Here is an 18673-nt window from a genome sequence, read left to right as displayed (position 1 = left end):
CACACACATTTTTCTTATGTTCTGAATATAAAAGGGCACTTTTATGGGCTTCTTATAAATGGAGAGAGAGAGAGAGAGAGAGAGCAAGAAAGATAGCAAAAAGTGGAGCTATATTTCCTGATGCGCACAATTGATTTGCTTAAATCGGAAAAACAACTCTTGATCTTGTACTTCTCATTATATTCTCCAGTTCATCATAGGACAAAATATGTCATATGTGTTTAAAAATCAGGTCAATAAAGAATCACTAAAGAATGGGGAAAATATGTGGACCATTTAAAAAATATTTGCAAACATTTAACTACATTAGCAGGAAGAACACAACACAAGAAGTTAAATAATAACTTATTTGGAAACTAGACAGTAACAATTATAAGGAACTATAGGGGAAATGCTGTGATAAAAGTGAAACCAGAAGATGAAACAGAAGGGGAGGAGGGAAGTCAAATTATGTTTTTATTTCTGAAGATGTACTGCACTTCAGATCTTTTGTAAAACTGAAAACTCAAAAAATAAAATTAACAAACAAAACAAATTGGGGATTGGACCTTGAGCAAGTGCAATATGTGATGCAGTGATGGCAAAATAAGGCATATGACCTGTTGGATGCTGTCAGGGAACTGCCATCGGAGGGACAGGTGGTGGAAGGGCTCACGGAGGTTGGGAGAGACCCAGCAGCTGGAGCAGGAACCAGCAGGGGGAGAGGTGGGTCTCTGAGGGAAAGCAAGCAAGAGGGAGGGCTCAGGGACACGTCCAGCGAGAACAGTGGGGAGGTTTCTGGACCTCCCATAGGGAGACCCACTCCTCGCCGGAAACTGTCACGCCGTGAGTCCAGAAGACGTGTTTCCGTTAAGGAGCTTTTATGTTGGAAGCGATTCCGAAAGCAGCCACTGTCGGAATCTGCCAGTGACTAGAGGAGCCATGTCTGAGGGGCTCCGTCACAGACAGAGGTTTGTGGACTTGAACAGACTCTGAGGGACTACGATTGCATGCACAAACAGCTCATCATCCCATCACAGATGCTAATGCTGGGCTTGCACAATATCTGAGCTTAGTGTTGCTTATGTCTAGATATTTATAGGATCATACTGTTCCTCTTCATTTGGTTGTTCAGTGAATAAGCAGTTAGCTAGAGCTATTGTTTATACTTGTTTTAGCTTGCCTCTACTGCAAGCAGCTCATTGCTTCATTTCTCCTTCCCCTCAATAACACTGCGAGGGAGGCTAAATAGAGCAGCGAGATTCATGGTGGAGCAGGGGTTGGGATTTGGTTCCCCAAGGCTTGCTAGGTGCCTTTGTGCCCTCACTCTTGCAAGCTTCTTCCCTGCAGGTTTCAGCCATGTGGCTCTACCTGGCTGCCCTGCTGGGGCTTTACTTCCTTCGCCGATGGCACCAGGAGAGACAGATGGTGGAGAACCTGACGGAGAAATATGTCTTCATCACCGGCTGTTCCTCTGGCTTTGGGAACCACCTTGCCAGGCATCTGGATGCCCGGGGTCTGTGGGTGTTGGCAACCTGTACCACACAGAAGGGGGCAGAGCAGCTGAAGAAGGTCACCTCAGAGCACTTGAAAACCACCGTTCTGGATGTCACCAGTAAGGAGAGTGTGGCGGCAGCGACGGAGTGGGTTAAAGATCAAGTGGGGAACAAAGGTAGTTTTTTGTTGTTTTGTTTCCATGCCCTCGATCAGGCCAGGCATTATCTGTATTATCATCTGCTTATCTTTCCCACAAAATGTGGCCTGAGTGACTCCCAGTACAGTGGTACCTCGGGTTAAGTACTTAATTCGTTCCGGAGGTCCGTTCTTAACCTGAAACTATTCTTTTTTTAAAAAAAATGATATTTATTACTTTTCGAACAGTTTCAACACAACACTACAAAGAAAAAAAAAGAAAAAAAGAACAATACAAATACAATACAAAAACACTACATGCAAAACAAAACAAAAACAAACAAAAACAATTTAAAAACACCTCAAACATTTTCAATATCTTATCTTTCATTCGCTTATTTCCAACGACCTCCTCACACCTCCCTTTTTGTATTCCACTTCTATTAATTGTTTCAGCAATTCCTTTCCATCTTCCTCTGTTTTCTATCCTATAATTATCTTGACACATTCTTGCCTTATTTTTTCCTTTAATTTTCTATGAATCTATTTATACTTAATTCCTTATAACATTTCTACTAAAGCCATATACCGTATTTTTCGCTCTATAGGACGCACTTTTTCCCCTTCAAAAATGAAGGGGAAATGTGTGTGCGTCCTATGGAGCGAAGACGCCGTAGCCCCGCGACCCTCTCCCGGCTGGAGAGGTGAAGCGCGGCTATGGCATAGCCTCTACAGCCCCACGTCACCTCTCCAGCCGGGAGAGCGCACGCGGGGCTAAAGAAGCACCTGCGACCCTCTCCTGGCTGGGGAGGTGACGCGCGGCTATAGAGGCTCCTGCCATAGCTGCGTGTCACCTCTCCAGCTGGGAGAGGGTCGCGGGAGGCTGCTTTAGCCCCCCGCGCGCTCTCCCGGCTGGGGAGGTGACGCGCTGCTATAGAGGCTCCTGCCATAGCTGCGCGTCACCTCTCCAGCTGGGAGAGGGTCGCGGGAGGCTGCTTTAGCCCCGCGCGCGCTCTCCCGGCTGGGGAGGTGAAGCGCGGCTATGGCAGGAGCCTCTACAGCCGGGAGAGCACACGCGGGACTAAAGAAGCACCCCGCGACCCTCTCCTGGCTGGAGAGGTGACGCGCAGCTTTAGAGGCTCCTGCCATAGCCGCGCGTCACCTCTCCAGCCGGGAGAGCGCTCGCGGGGCTAAAGCAACCCCTGCGACCCTCTCCTGGCTGGAGAGGTGACGCGTGGCTATGGCAGGAGCCTCTCCGCTGCGCCTTTCCGCTGCTCCCTGACCTGCTCTTTGGGGCTGGTGGTGGGCTTCCCCCCGCCAGCCCCAAAGAGCAGGTCGAAAGGAACCTGAAGCCTGGAGAGCGAGAGAGGTCAGTGCACACTGACCCCTCTCACTCTCCAGGCATCCAAGGTAGCCGCCTGAACGGCACCTTGTTTTAGAGCAGGAAAACAAGAGGGGAAAGTTCTCCCCCTCTCTGTGCAGCCCCTCCTGCCGCTTCACTGAAGGGGCGCTGGGCAGAGAGGGGGAGATTTTTTTCCCCTTGTTCTCCCCCCTCTAAAACAAAGTGCGTCCTATTGTCCGGTGCGTCCAATGGTGCAAAAAATACGGTAACTTCATTCCAACATTCTTCTAACATTCATTAATTTTACAATATTTCTATAAATAGTCTTTAAACTTTTTCCAGTCTTCTTCCCCCGACTCTTCTCCCTGGTCTCGGATCTTGCCAGTCATTTCCGCCAATTCCATATAGTCCATCAACTTCATCTGCCATTATCCAACACTTCAGTGCTTTCAAGAAGCAACCATTCTCTCAGCCAGCAAAAAGCAGGTGGTTCACAACAAAGTTTAGGGGTCTGGCAGGGCAAGTCCACCTCCTTCTTTGGCATCCGTCAATATCTTAAATTTTACTTGAGGCTTCCTGCCCTGCCAAACAAATCTAGAGACGTCCCTCTGCCACCTCCTGAAACAATCCATCCCATCCAAAGCTTGCAATGTTTGAAACAAAAGCAACATCCCCGACAACACAGCAACCCTCATCCCCACCACAGCAACTCAGCCCAACAATAACAACTTCAGATTTGTCCATATTCCCAAATCCCCCTTCTCTTCAATCCAACGTCCTTCACAGTTATCCTTGAATAAATTCACATTTCTGGCGGTCATACGAACCCCCAAATACCTCTCTTTCTCAACTGATGTTAGTCCTGTCTCCTCCTGAAACTCTGTCAAGCTTTCCTTTTCCTCAGGTAGGGCTCTGATCCTCAAATTCATCTGTTTCTCTTTAAGTTCAATCATAACAAATGTCAGCTTATGTTCTTCAAGTTGTCCTTCTATGGATGGGACTCTCTATCTCTCCAGTTGTATTGCTTTACATTCAGCAGCAAGGGTTTTCTCCTTGACTTCATCCGCAGTTTGCCGTAACAGAGTAGATTCCTGTATCAATTTCTGGATGGTTTCTGTATTGGTATTCACCTTTTGTCCCAGATTATTTAAACTTTCTACAATTAAGTCTATTTTAATATTTGTAGCATCCACTTTCACATTTATCTCGTCTGTTTTCTTGTGAAGCTGTTCCAGCGAATCGTTTATTTTCACTAATACGACCGCTAAGGCCTCTTCTGTCGATATTCCGTCTGTTTTTTCCTTTCCATTTGCCATAACACTTAAGAGATTCAAGGTCAATCCCAGAGTCTCACAATTCTTTATGTTGCAGCTGGAAATTCCCCTAGCCCAGCTCCTGTAGAGCAACCAATTTCAAAAGCTTCCACTAGGGGAAAACAGTTTCTATTTGTATTAGTCAGTACTGTCCTCTTTTAAACAATGTTCCAATAATCCAAAGTTAGTTTCAGTTTTCAGTTACTTTTACTCCTTTTTTTAAAAGACAGCTGGAGACGGTAGAAACAATGTATTCTCTTGTTTAGCTACCTAAATTGCAGTCCTGCTAATGTTTTCATCTGCTTACAGCGGTGTCTCAAGTCAATTGTAATTTTTTCCCATTCTTTATTAAAGTTTTGGTCTTCTTGTTTCCTGATCTTTCAGGTCTGTTTTGCCCTTTCAGCATAGTGGCTAGGAGGGAACAGATCCTTCCAGTTAGGCTGGGCATGGAATATTTGCTCATTAAATTCAGAAAAAAGAGGAAAAATACAAGTACGTTTGCCCTTCCGTGTGTGTGTGTGACGTACACACATCTACACACAAACACACACACATTTTTCTTATGTTCTGAATATAAAAAGGCACTTTTATGGGCTTCTTATAAATGGAGAAAGAGAGAGACAGAGAGAGCGCGCGCAAGAAAGATAGCAAAAAGTGGAGCTATATTTCCTGATGTGCACAATTGATTTGCTTAAATCGGAAAAACAACTCTTGATCTTGTACTTCTCATTATATTCTCCAGTTCATCATAGGACAAAATATGTCATATGTGTTTAAAAATCAGGTCAATAAAGAATCACTAAAGAATGGGGAAAATATGTGGACTATTTAAAAAATATTTGCAAACATTTAACTACATTAGCAGGAAGAACACAACACAAGAAGTTAAATAATAACTTATTTGGAAACTAGACAGTAACAATTATAAGGAACTATAGGGGAAATGCTGTGATAAAAGTGAAACCAGAAGATGAAATAGAAGGGGAAGAGGGAAGTCAAATTATGTTTTTATTTCTGAAGATGTACTACATTTCATATCTTTTGTAAAACTGAAAACTGAAAAATAAAATTAACAAACAAAACAAATTGGGTATCGGACCTTCAGCAAGCGGTGCAGTGATGGCAAAATAAGGCATATGACCTGTTGGATGCTGATGCTGAGCTTGCACAATATTTGAGCTCAGTGTCATTTATGTCTATAGATGTAAATAAGGTCACACTGTTCCTCTTTATTGAGCTGTTCAGTGAATAAGCAGCTAGCTAGAGCTATTGTTTATACTTCTTTTAGCTTGCCTCTGCTGCAAGCCGCTCATTGCTTCGTTTCTCCTTCCCCTCGATAACACTGTGAGGGAGGCTAAATAGAGCAGCAAGCTTCATGGTGGAGCAGGGGTTGGGATTTGGTTTCTCCAAGGCTTGCTAGGTGCCTGTGTGCCCTCACTCTTGCAAGCTTCTTCCCTGCAGATTTCAGCCATGTGGCTCTACCTGGCTGCCCTGCTGGGGCTTTACTTCCTTCACCGATGGTACCAGAAGAGACAGACAGTGGAGACCCTAAAGCCTAAAGCCTTGGAAGTCTATCTTAAACGTTCAAATTTCCAGCATTAATAATAGTGAACCCCCCCCCCTTGGAAGCAGGAGAAGAGGGGGGGAGTCTTGGACAATATTTGCCTGCAAAAAGAGGGGGAAAGAAGCTAAATTTCCATCGCTCAGAACCTGGGAACGGGCTGCCATTGAGCCATTAAGACTGTTGTACCTTGGAGTGTTGCATAGACTGTGAATAGACCGTTTATTGACAGCTAGTGAAACAAGAGTGATACATTGTCTCAATTATCCTCTTCTGACTACAAAAAGGGCTAAAAGGAGTAAAAGCAACTGAGTAAAAGTAATTGATACTAAATATACTGGTGTAACTGTGTTTTTTAAAAAGTGACATTTTGGACTAACACAACATAATTAGTAACTATTTCCCTCTAGAGGAGGGTTTTGAAATTACTACAAGGGTTGGAATTTTCCAATTCTAAAGATAAGACTCTGGGACTGTGGAATTGACCTTGAAGGGCTTAAGTGTTATGGCAGATGGAAAAGAAAAAATAGACCTGCCAATCCAAGAAAAAAAACAACAAGGTCTTGGCAGCGAAGAGCTTCTACATCTGGCCCTCCTGCCCCATCTGCGGCTGTATTAACGCACTCTAAAGAGTTTGATCAAACTGCGGGAGGCAGTGGAGGACAGAAGTGCCTGGCGTGCTCTGGTCCATGGGGTCACGAAGAGTTGGACACGACTAAACGACTAAACAACAACAAAACCAAAAGGAATGACTTTTATGTATGCAACTACAGCAGCAAGAATACTTATCGCAAAGTACTGGAAGACACAAGATTTGCCCACACTGGAAGAATGGCATATGCAACTGACGGACTATATGGAACTGGCTGAAATGACTGGCAGAATCCGAGATTTGGGAAAAGAGACGATGGAGGAGGACTGGAAAAAAATTAAGGACTATTTACAAAAACATTATAAGTTATATGAATGTTAAGAATTTGCATGATTTAGAAAATATAGCTCCAGCAACAAGATTTGGTATATTGGAAATTGGGAAATAATTATGAAAGGGTTAAATAACATTGTATTTATCTCAGGGTAAAAGTAAATTGATAATAGGCATTTTGAACTCAAAAGAGGTTTATTTGAAAGTACAAATAACACATGAAACAAGGTATTAATTTGCTGACATTTTTATTGTAAAGAAAGCAGGGGGAGGAAGACGTGGGGAAGTCCAATTGGTTATGAAAAATGTATTGGAAAGTTGAATTTCTTTTATTCTCATTTTTCTTTCTTTTCTTTTGTTATCTTGTGGTATATCTGATTGTATATCTATATCTGGAAAAAAGCAATAAAAATATTTAAAAAAAAATAAACCAAAAGGAATGATATCAGAAGAGGCCTTGGCACTTGCATTAAGCAAGATAAATGAATCATTGGAACAAATGAATAAAAAATTAGATCAGAATACACAAAGTATAAATAGTTTGGGACAAAAAGTTAATACAAATACAGAAGCTATTGAGAAATTGATTCAGGAGTCTAATTCAACTCGACAGATCGCAGAGGAAGTCAAGGAAAAGGTTGTGGCTGTGGAAGCGAAGGTAACCCAACTGGAAACAGAGTTCCAGACCTACAGAAGCAACTTGAGGACCATAAGTTGGCACTTTCTATGATTGAGCTCAAGGAAAAACAGACAAACTTGAGGATTAGAGCTGTACCTGAACTGGAAAAGGACTGTTTGATAGACTATCTCACAGAGGAATTTGCAGAATATTGGGATTTGGACCTGGAAAAAGAGGAGTTTAGAATTGTGAGGGCCTTTAGAGTTGGAAGAGGAGGGAAGAAGAAGAATAGAATAAGAGACTGATTGATTACCCTCCGATCTAAAGAAGAGAGAGATAAAATTTTGGGCTGGCATTACGAGAAGACTTTGGTAATACAACAGTCAAGAGTGAAAATATTTAAAGATATCCCAAAACATCTTTTGGACCTTAGGTCCAATTTTGGAGATTTGGTTGCCCTGCTGAGAAGGAACGAAATCATCTTCAGGTGGGAATTTCCTCAAGGCCTATCCTTCAGCTTTAAAGGAAGGAAAATAAAAATAAGTTCAGTAGAAGATAAAATAAAGTTTCTGTTTAAATACGAAGAAGATTTGCAGAAGGGAATTGGAAAAGAGCCAACAGTATTGGACAGAAGATCACCAGATAGAGGATCAGAGCAAAGAGCATTGGAGAGAAGATCACCAAACAGGGGAACGTTGGACATATCCACATTATCCTTTGGATTGGACCCCCCAGTGAATGTGCCACCACCACAACCAACAGAAGAGGAGCAAGCTTTGGGGGCAGTTGGGGGGGTACCAAAGTAACCACATGATAGCGCTGCAGGTCTTGAGTTGGAATGTGAATGGACTGAACTCCCCCGAAAAGAGGCGGAGAGTATTTCATTTATTGAAAAAGAGCATTTGGACTTGATTTGTTTACAAGAAACACATGTGACAAGGCTACACAGGAAGTTATTGAATAATAAAAGATTAGGCCAAGAATTTATTTCATCGGATAAAGTTAAAAAAAGAGGAGTGGTCATCTACGCAAAGGAGAGCCTATCACCAAAATTTATATTTAAAGATGATCAAGGAAGATTCGTTGCAATTGAAATTCAAACACAAGGAGAAAAATTCTTGATAGTAGGTATTTATGCACCAAATGAAGGAAAATCGGATTTTTTTAAGAAGTTACATGAGACTCTGATGGACTATATGGATTACAATATGATTTTGATGGGAGATATGAATGGTGTGGTGTCTACAAATATGGACAAGGCACAGAGACAGGTAGTTACCAAGGATGGAAGACTACCAAAAACTTTCTTTGATATGACTGAAAACATGGATTTAGTTGATATTTGGAGAACAAAGAACCCCCTGGGAAGAGAGGGAACCTTCTTCTCTGAGGCTAAAATGACATGGACAAGAATTGACCAAATTTGGGTAACGAGAGGACTGGTTCCGAAGACTAGTAAAGTGGAAATGAAATTGACGTCAATTGGTTCCTTTAGATGGAGGATGAATGATACTTTGTTTAGGAATGAAGAATTCACTAAGAAGGCCCAAAAAACTCTGAGAGATTATTTTGAGATAAATATGAACACTACTGTGGAAAAAAGAGTAATTTGGGATGCAAGTAAAGCGGTCATGAGAGGATTCTTGATACAACAGAATGCAATTAAGAAGAGAACTCAAAATGAGAAAAAAGATAAAATCCTGGAAAAAATAAAGGAAGGAGAGAAGAAACTGAGGGTGAAACCAAAGTCGCAGGAGATTTTAAAAGAGATAAAGTTATATCAAGTACAATATATGAAAATGATGAATCAGGAAATAGAATGGAAGATTAAACAGATGAGACAAAAGACATTTGAATCGGCAAACAAGTGCGGAAAATTGTTGGCTTGGCAAATGAAAAAAAGACAAAAACTTAACACTATTACGAATTTAGAAGTGGAAGGAAAGAATACAGTGGTGCACCGCAAGACGAATGCCTCGCAAGACGGAAAACTCGCTAGACAAAATAGTTTTCCGTTTTGGAGGTGGTTCGCAAAACGAATCTCCTATGGGCTTGCTTCGCAAGACGACAATGTCTTGCGAGTTCCTGCTGGTTTTTTTTCCTTTCCCCCCCTTTTTCTAAGCCGCTAAGCCGCTTATCAGCTGATCCGATCAGCAGATGAGCCGCTAAAAGCCTCTAAAAGCCTCTAATAGCGCTAATCCGCTGATCCTTCAATGGGCTTGCTTCGCAGGACGGAAAAAACCGCTAGACGAAGAGAATCACAGAACGGATTCTTTTCGTCTTGCGAGGCACCACTGTATACAGAATCCAGTGGAAATTAGAAAGTGCTTCCAGAGGTATTTTAAAAAACTATATACACAGGAGACACAGAAAGAAATGGATATTGATAAATTTTTGAAAATTAATGGACTACAAAAAATTTCCCAGGAAAATAAGTTAATGCTGAATCATAAAATAACAGAACAGGAAGTAGAAGGGGCCATCCAGAACATGCAATTGGGTAAATCCCCAGGACCGGATGGATTGACTTCAAGATACTACAGATCTTTGAAAGAATGGTTAATACAGCCTTTAAAAGAAGTCTGTAATGAAATATTGGAAGGGAAAAAGGCACCAGAGTCATGGAAAGAAGCATATATTACACTTATACCGAAAACAGAGATTGAAAAGACACAACTTAAGAACTACCGCCCCATATCACTGCTTAATGTGGATTACAAAAATGAATGTACTGCCAAGAATGCTGTTTCTGTTTCAAACATTGCAAATTTTGGACAAAATGGATTGTTTCAAGAAGTGGCAGAGAGATATCTCTAGATTTGTCTGACAGGGCAAGAAGCCTCATATAAAATTTAAGATATTAACTGATGCTAAAGAAAGAGGTGGATTTGCCCTGCCAGACCTTAAACTTTATTATGAATCAGCCGCATTTTGTTGGCTGAGAGAATGGATGCTTCTTGAAAATACTGACGTGTTGGATTTGAAAGGTTTTAACAATGTATTTGGTTGGAAGCATATCTGTGGTATGACAAGGTTAAAGCACATAAAGCGTTTAAAAACCATATTGTCAGGAAAGCACTGTTTAATGTCTGGATAAGATACAAAGATCTGTTAGAAAATAAAACCCCGAGATGGCTGTCACCAATGGAAGCAAAGGCTCAGAAAAAACTCAGTATGGAGGCCAAATGGCCAAAGTATTGGGAAATTCTGGAGCAAGAGGGAGATAGACTAAAACTGCAAAGCTTTGAAAAATTAAAAAACAGAGTGCGAGACTGGCTCCATTATTATCAAATAATGGAGGCATATAATTTGGACAAAAAATTAGGCTTCCAGGTGGAAAAATCAAAATTGGAAACAGAATTGTTAGACCCAAAATTCAAGAATTTGTCAAGAATGTATAACTTGCTGTTGAAATGGAATACTCAGGATGAAACGGTGAAATCTGCTATGATCAAATGGGCACAAGATGTAGAACATAACATTATGATGGCTGACGGGGAACAGTTATGGACCACGGGTATGAAGTTTACGGCATGTAATGCCTTAAGAGAGAATCTAATGAAAATGATCTATAGGTGGTACATAACACCAGTCAAGCTTGCAAAAATCTACCATTTGCCTGACAACAAATGTTGGAAATGTAAGGAGACTGAAGGTACATTCTTTCACCTTTGGTGGACATGCCCAAGGATTAAGAACTTCTGGGAGATGATTTATAATGAAATGAAAAAGGTATTTAAATATACCTTCCTGAAGAAACCAGAGGCCTTTCTCGTGGGCATGGCCGGCCAATTAGTGCCAAAGAAGGATAGAACTTTTTTTATGTATGCTACAACAGCAGCAAGAATACTCATCGCAAAGCACTGGAAGACACAAGATTTACCCACCCGGGAAGAATGGCAGATGAAGCTGATGGACTACATGGAATTGGCGGAAATGACTGGCAGAATCCGAGACCAGGGAGAAGAGTTGGTGGGAAAAGATTGGAAAAAATTCAAAATATATTTACAGAAATATTGTAAAATTAATGAATGTTAGAAGGATGCTGGAATGAAGCTACATGGTTTTAGCAGAGATGTTATAAAGAACTAAGTAAAAATAGATTGTTAATGGGCCAAAGTGTAAAATTTAAGGTCAGATTGTGTTAAGATAAATTATAGAAACAAAAATTGAGAAAGATGGAAAGGATTTGCTGAAATAGCTAATTGAACAAGAATACAAAAAAGGGAAGTGTGAGGAGGTCGATGATACAAGTAAATGAAAGGTAGAGATATAGAGATATTGGATATGTTTTTTTGAATGTTTTTGCTTTTCTTGTTGTTTTGTTGTATTGTTCTTTTTTGTTTTCTCTTTATTTTTGATGTATTGTGAACTTTTTATTGTTTTCTTTTTTTCTGTAACTATTAAACTCTTAATAAATCTTTTTTTAAAAAAGAGAGAGAACCTGACAGAGAAATATGTCTTCATCACCGGCTGTTCCTCTGGCTTTGGGAACCACCTTGCCAGGCATCTGGATGCCCGGGGTCTGCAGGTGTTGGCAACCTGTACCACACAGAAGGGGGCAGAGCAGCTGAAGAAGGTCACCTCAGAGCGCTTGAAAACCACCGTTCTGGATGTCACCAGTAAGGAGAGTGTGGTGGCAGCGACGGAGTGGGTGAAATGATAAGTGGGGAACAAAGGTAGTTTTTTGTTGTTTTGTTTCCATGCTCTGGATCAGGCCAGGGATTATCTGTATAATCATCTGCTTATCTTTATTCCACTTTCCCACAAAATGTGACCTGAGTGACTCCCAGTACAATGGTACCTCGGGTTAAGTACTTAATTCGTTCCGGAGGTCCGTTCTTAAGCTGAAACTGTTCCTAACCTGAAGCACCACTTTAGCTAATGGGGCCTCCTGCTGCCGCTGCACCGCCGGAGCACGATTTCTGTTCTCATCCTGAAGCAAAGTTCTTAACCCGAGGTTAGTGGATGTAATCCTGTAATCCTGAAGTGTATGTAACCTGAAGTGTATGTAACCCGAAGTACCACTGTATATCAAAAATAAAATGTATGACCATTTTAAAAAAGTATTAGAAACAGCTAAAATCAATAAGGCAATGAATGGGGAAGGAATTCCATGGGGTCACCTTAATTCAACCTCTGTCAAGAGCTGCTAGGATTGCCAAATAACCTGAAGGACTATTGCTTTATGCCTTTGACAGCAGCTTGTTCTGTGAAGTCACACAGTGAAACTTCATTTTGTATGAAGATAAATGTTCCTGTCTGATAATGTCCACTGATCAACCTGATTCTAAAAGCACAGATGCAAGATATCATAATCAGTGTTGCAAGATTTTAATTTTAGCTGACAAGCAGCTACAGGACCTCAAACTGATTAGCCAGCATTTGCAGTGTAGGAGAAGCCTCTGGAGTCATTTGGCTGATCTACATTGAATTTTTCCTCCTAATAGCAGCTGGGAAAGGAGGCAATGTAGATGGGGGGAAATACTTGGGAGAAGAAGGGACCAGAGCAGTTATATTGCAATATCTTTTAAGATGCTTCCGATTTAAATGTGTTTGGGGAGCCCAGAGCAGAGAATATGGAAGGCATAACCTTCTGGATCAGGCCAATGTCTCTTCTCATCCAGCATTCAGTTACCAGCAGATGACTTCTCGAAAGCAGCAATCAAGCGCACTCTCCCTTCCTGTGCTTTCCAGCCATCGGTATTTGGAAGTATTTCTGCTTCCAGCTGTAGAGGCAGAGCATAGACATCTTGGCTGTCCAATCCACTTTTAAAACCATCCAAGTGGGTGGGCATCCCTATCTCCTGAACCTTCCAACATTCAGCTTCATTGGACGTCCATGAGTTCCATTGTTGGAGAATGAGAAGCAGTGTGGTGTAGTGGTTAGAGTTTCAGACTAGGACCTGGGAGACCTGGGTTCAAATCCGCACTTGGCATACTGCTCATTGGGTGACCTTGGGCAGTCACTGCCTCTCAACCTAACCTACCTTACAGGGTTGTGAGGATTAAATGAGGAAGGGGAGAACCATGTGTGCCACTTCAAGTCCCTTGGGGTGGGGAAAAGATGGGCTATAAACATGCCCACTTCATGCTCCCCCTAATTCTAGATCATTTATGAATAAGATAAAAGCCACAGGTCCCAACACTGATCTTTGGAGAGCTCCAGTTTCTACATCTCCCCATCTAGATATTCCATTTATTCCTCTACTCTGTGTCCTGCTTCTTAACCAGTTTCATGACTGCTCAGCTTATTCAGGAGTCGGCAGTCTAAGTACACTAGGTCAACTGGATCAGTTTTATCCAACAGATCTACTTTGGATAAGCCTTCATGCTCTTTGCTAAATTTCATGTAAAGGCCTCCCAAAATGGCCCCCAGATGTCGCTGGTTGGCCTTCCTTTTAAAACTGTGTGAATCCCTGGGGAAATATTGGCTCTCCAGCAATACTAAGATCAAATGCAAGAGCAGGGACGCATACTGAACACACACACTCTCTCTCTCTATATATATATATATCTCTCTCCAGGGATAAACGTTTGTTGGTCAAAATTGTCTGTTTCAGTCCAGTGTTTTCTGTGTTGTCTTTCTCAATTTGCAGATACCCGTTTTTGGTTGTTTGAAAGAGTGATGTGAATAGAAGCTTTAGGACTCCCATGCTTTTAATTACAGCTTTCCTCTTAACAAATATTGCCCATTTTATTGCTTCCTGTTGATAGTAGTTGGAGAAATTATGTTGAACCGCCCATCCAACTTTTTTAAAAAAAAATCATTTTTATTGGTTTTCAATTACAATCCAATAATAGCCTCATTATAACAATACCAATTTATAATACAATTATTAATACCAATTGTTCCAATGCCAAATTATATAATTTAGATAAAGTGGCCCCCTGTGTGCTAAATTTGATGATTCTATTATTTTCTTTATTTCTGCCTTCCAAAATCTTATTAATTTCCATTACATTCCAGTCATAATAATAATCCCTTATGCAACAACTGCAATATTAATAACTTCTATATGTGTTGACACATTAAATGCTTTATGAAACTACAAGTGAGGAAGTCAGACTACATCCTTCTTCTTCCTGTGTGTGGCAATTCTTCTGTCTGTGGTGTTTCTTCCAGTCCTTGTAAGATGTTATGTCTCCCCACCCACCCAGTTGTTGCTGTTATTCTTCATGCCTTGGGCGGAGCTGATATCCCAATGTTGTTCCAGAAATTTCTCCCTTGCTCCATCCCGTGCTTCGTTGTTTTGCAACTTTAACAAACCCTAGAATACATATCAACCAAAATATAGACCACAAGAATAATACTACATCCACACTTCCAAAATCTAGCATACATGCAAATTTTATGCAAGGTGGGAACCTGGAACAATAATTATCTCTTCTTCTTCTTCTTCTTCTTCTTCTTCTTCTTCTTCTTCTTCTTCTTCTTCTTTGGCTGACCAAAGATGACTTTGCAAAGGTGATCAATGTCAACCTGCTAGGGTTGATTGACGTGACGCTACACATGCTGCCGCTGGTGAGGAGAGCCAGAGGGAGGGTGGTCAATGTGTGCAGTGTGAATGGACGCCTGGCCTGCTTTGGAGGCGGTTACTGCCCATCAAAGTTTGGTGTGGAAGCCTTCTCTGACACCCTGAGGTAAAAACAAGCTCTGTAGCTTACTTTTTGGTTCGGTTCGGTTTAGTGACGTGGTGTTTCTCCAGGTGTAGGGAATAAAAAACAGGTGGTGGGAAATCAGGCTGCTGTCAAGGGCTGAACCTTAAATCACAGATCAAAAAGCAGACATTTGCACTGTTTGAGAGATAAGGGTCCAGCTCATGCTATGCCCACACTGGACCTGAAATACATTTGCTCATCTCCAGGTCTGTGGGGAAATATGTTTTTTCAAAATGCAAGCCTGAGATGAGATGGGAGGGGGAAGGTGTATGGACTCCACAGATCTGATTGAATTTGGTTGGTTGGTTGTGTTTTGAGAGATGACAGCATCTTCAGAACAGTAGATCATCTGGGAGGGGGCACCAGAAGGGGCAGGCTGGCTTACAGAAGGGCTTGCTGCCTCCTCCTCCATCACTGCTGCTGCCTGCACCACCTTGTTGTCTCTGCCGGAATCCACACAGGGCCATCAAGGGGCGGCAGGGTCCCTGCCAGAGAGCTTGGCACAATTAGGGCATGCTCAGTTTTTCACCTTTCAAATTCCAAAAATGGGGGTGCTAAAAAGTTGTAACATGACTTGGGAATTCAAAAGATATTCGGCTTAAATTGATACCATTTAGTTTTGATTGGTAAGTAAAACGTGTGAAATTGCATAGAAATCATTAAAAATGATTGCCAAGGACTTGCAGCTATGTTGTTGTTGTTGTTGTTGTTGTTGTTGTTGTTAAGCATTCATTACCTGACCTTTTCAGAAGGCAAAATAAAAATTCTATGATTTGCTGAGAGCAGCTGATGTGCTTTTTAATCAAATTTAGGTTTACCAAGCTAAATGTTGCCAAATCAAAACAGTAACAGCAGATTTGAATTTCCCAAACCCAAACGCATACTTTTAAGAGCAACCAGCTAAGAAGGCAGGCAGAGGGCAGGCCTGGGTGGCTGGGTGACCCTGGCGCAGACCCCACCACTCCTGCTGAGGACCCCTCCCTCTCGCAAGGCCACCAGCTTGGCTGACTCTGCCCTCTGCCAGGCCTGGCAGCCCTGCTCCCCCAGAATCCCCAGGCGCCTAATTTGTTTTGCATGCCTGGGACCTTTCCTAGCAGTCAAACAACCCACTATATTTTAGTCTTCAGTAGGAAATGATGTTTCTTGACTTTTCCTCCCTCATTCAGAAGAAAGCTCCATCCTTTTGGAATCAAAGTCAGCATTGCTGAACCAGGTACTTTCAAGACAGCCATACTGTCAAAATCAGCTGAGTCCTACGAACCTATATGGAGCCGGTTACCTTCTGACCTCAAGGAATGCTATGGGCGGAAGTACTTTGAGCAATGTGAGTAGACCTGGGGGAGAAACTCAGTTTGGTTTGCATTTTAATGAAAGCTACCTAGTTCACACTTAACAAAACAACACATGAATCAACGAAACAACACATGAACCAAAATTCAGACTCATGTAAATTTAGTAATGCACTTTCCCCAAACAATAATGTGTACAAAAATACATACTGTTACACAAGCCTGGTGTCTGCCCCCTCAACAACTCTGCACTCCCCCCAAAAGTCACGCCAAGTCTAATCCATATCCCAATTAAGCAAAACCCTAGTATTTATTAATTTCTAGGGCTTAGCTATATCTTTAACAATACATTAGTAGGAAGTATGTCTCAAAAGTGAAGCTAGCATACAAGAATACTCTGTGTTAGAGAAAACTGCTTGCAAAAATGTGTCTCCTGTGAATTTTAATATTTTTAACTATTGTTGTGTTGATGTTCATGTACAGGCATGGTCCTCACAATAAACTGATTTGTTGTTGTTGTGTCTCTTGTGCAATATTGCATATAAAAATATTAAGAGAAATTGGCACTAAAATGCTGGTAAAATTTTGTGAGAATTTTCAAACCACAAACTGAAATGTGGAGAACTGAGCTTAAAGGTTGAAGAAGTGAGAAACAGAATCTAAAATTGACAGGCTGAGGCATCCCTGACTGAAATTTCTTTTTTCAAAAAGAATTTTATGAAACTATATACAGTGGCAGCTATGTATAGAAAATTATTCAAAACATCCACTCCAAGATGACACCCAATTATTCCACTTTCTATAAACCAATATTTCCATTAATCCTCAAACGCAGATATCATAAGTTCATTTTCTTTTTCATGCAAAAAAGTGTATAAGGCGTTTCCAATCTCTAATAAATAGTGACAATGATTAGTCTCTTATTACACACGTCAACTTTACCATCTCAGCTAAATCCAATATTTTTTACATCCATTCCCTCATGGTAGAAAATGGTGAATCTTTCAATCTTTGTGCATAGAAGAGTATTGCTACTGTGATCATGTATTGAAATAATGTTCTGCAGTCTTTTTCTAATTGTCTATCCATTATTCCTAGCTGGAAAAGTTCCGATGGCAATTGAATGTGAAACTTTAAAATGTTTGCATCATTGTATGTATTTGAATCCAATATTTCTTGGCAATTTTACAAGTCCACCAAGCATGACAAAATGGGTCTGCATATTTTTCACACTTCCAACAAACATTTCAAACACCTTTATACAGTCTAAATAATTTCACTGGAGTTAGATACCATTGGTACATCATTTTATGTACGTAATCTACACCTTCAGCTTCCAAAAGATTCTAGGTGCCACCTAGGCTGTTGCAAGGATAATGTTTCTTTTGCTTTGTATTTCTAACAAACAGGTTGCAAAATAAGCAAATATTTCCAAAAGGCTGGCAGCGACAACCTTCACCTGGTCACCGACTGCATAGAACATGCCCTGACATCCTGCTCCCCTCGCACCCGCTACTCTGCAGGATGGGATGCAAAGTTCTTGTACATTCCTGCCTCTTACTTTCCAACGTCCATCGCTGACTTCGTGATGAGCCACATTTGGCCTAAACCAGCTCAAGCAATATAGGGTTGTTGTTGTTTTAAAATAGCGACTATAGAATAATCAAAACATACAATACAACAAAGTAAAGAACCAAGAGGCAACTTACTATTATAGATCCATCATTCATAATTAGATATTACTTTGAAACATAGGAAGGTTCAATCCAAGATTGATCAAGAAAATTGGAATTTTTTTTTCGTGGAAGCAAAGAGGACTAATAGTAATGAGTATTCACATTTATAGTGAATGAGTATTCACATTTATTAAAGAAAATAAATTGTGGTAGGATCGCTCCAGTGTTTTTTATAGACATCAAAAACATGCACTATATAGTGACATACAGTGGTATCTCTGTTTAAGAACTTAATTCGTTCCGGAGGTCTGTTCTTAACCTGAAACTGTTCTTAACCTGAAGCACCACTTTAGCTAATGGGGCCTCCTGCTGCCACTGCGCCGCCACTGCGTGATTTCAGTTCTCATCCTGAAGCAAAGTTCTTAACCCGAACAGAAATCAATCCAGTGAATATTGATGTAGGTTTGAGGGGGTCAGACTGCATGATGCCCTGGGCCCCTTCCGGTTCTTGGGCTTCTGTATCAGTGGGAGTAGAAAGCGTGAGAACAAGTTTTCCAAACCATTCCCTTTGTCTAGGCAATTGTAAGACAATGGCCATGGCTGGATACTTAAGCACCATGATCATTATGTGAACTCCACCTGCAGGCTGACATGGTGAAATGCAGACATACAAGT

At 41.2% G+C, this 18673-nt stretch overlaps 2 protein-coding genes across 3 annotated transcripts in view; both read left to right on the top strand.

Annotated features, from left to right (window-relative positions):
* Window positions 1–18673, top strand: part of PRIM1 (DNA primase subunit 1) — a 113490-nt gene that overhangs the window by 40960 nt on the left and 53857 nt on the right. The window contains exon 1 of one of the 2 annotated variants that reach the window (XM_082205930.1): window positions 1274–1651. The exons of the other annotated variant lie outside the window; for it this stretch is intronic. Within the exon in view, the coding sequence (XP_082062056.1) occupies window positions 1339–1651 (313 nt within the window). The 5' untranslated portion in view covers window positions 1274–1338. Of the gene's footprint in view, window positions 1–1273; window positions 1652–18673 lie in introns of those variants that run through there. 2 annotated transcript variants of the gene reach the window in all.
* On the top strand, window positions 4781–18617 carry LOC309526755 (17-beta-hydroxysteroid dehydrogenase type 6-like). The gene is made up of 5 exons (XM_082212970.1): window positions 4781–5805; window positions 11807–12025; window positions 14810–15015; window positions 16200–16357; window positions 17732–18617. Exons 1-5 carry the CDS (start codon window positions 5737–5739, stop codon window positions 17947–17949), a joined length of 870 nt encoding a protein of 289 aa, XP_082069096.1. The 5' UTR covers window positions 4781–5736; the 3' UTR covers window positions 17950–18617.

This window comes from Podarcis vaucheri, assembly GCF_965113315.1.
Source record: "Podarcis vaucheri genome assembly, chromosome: 2".
In the NCBI taxonomy this organism is placed as follows: domain Eukaryota; kingdom Metazoa; phylum Chordata; class Lepidosauria; order Squamata; family Lacertidae; genus Podarcis; species Podarcis vaucheri.
Note: the sequence above shows the minus strand (reverse complement) of the source record. Positions and strands in the feature narration are given on the sequence as shown.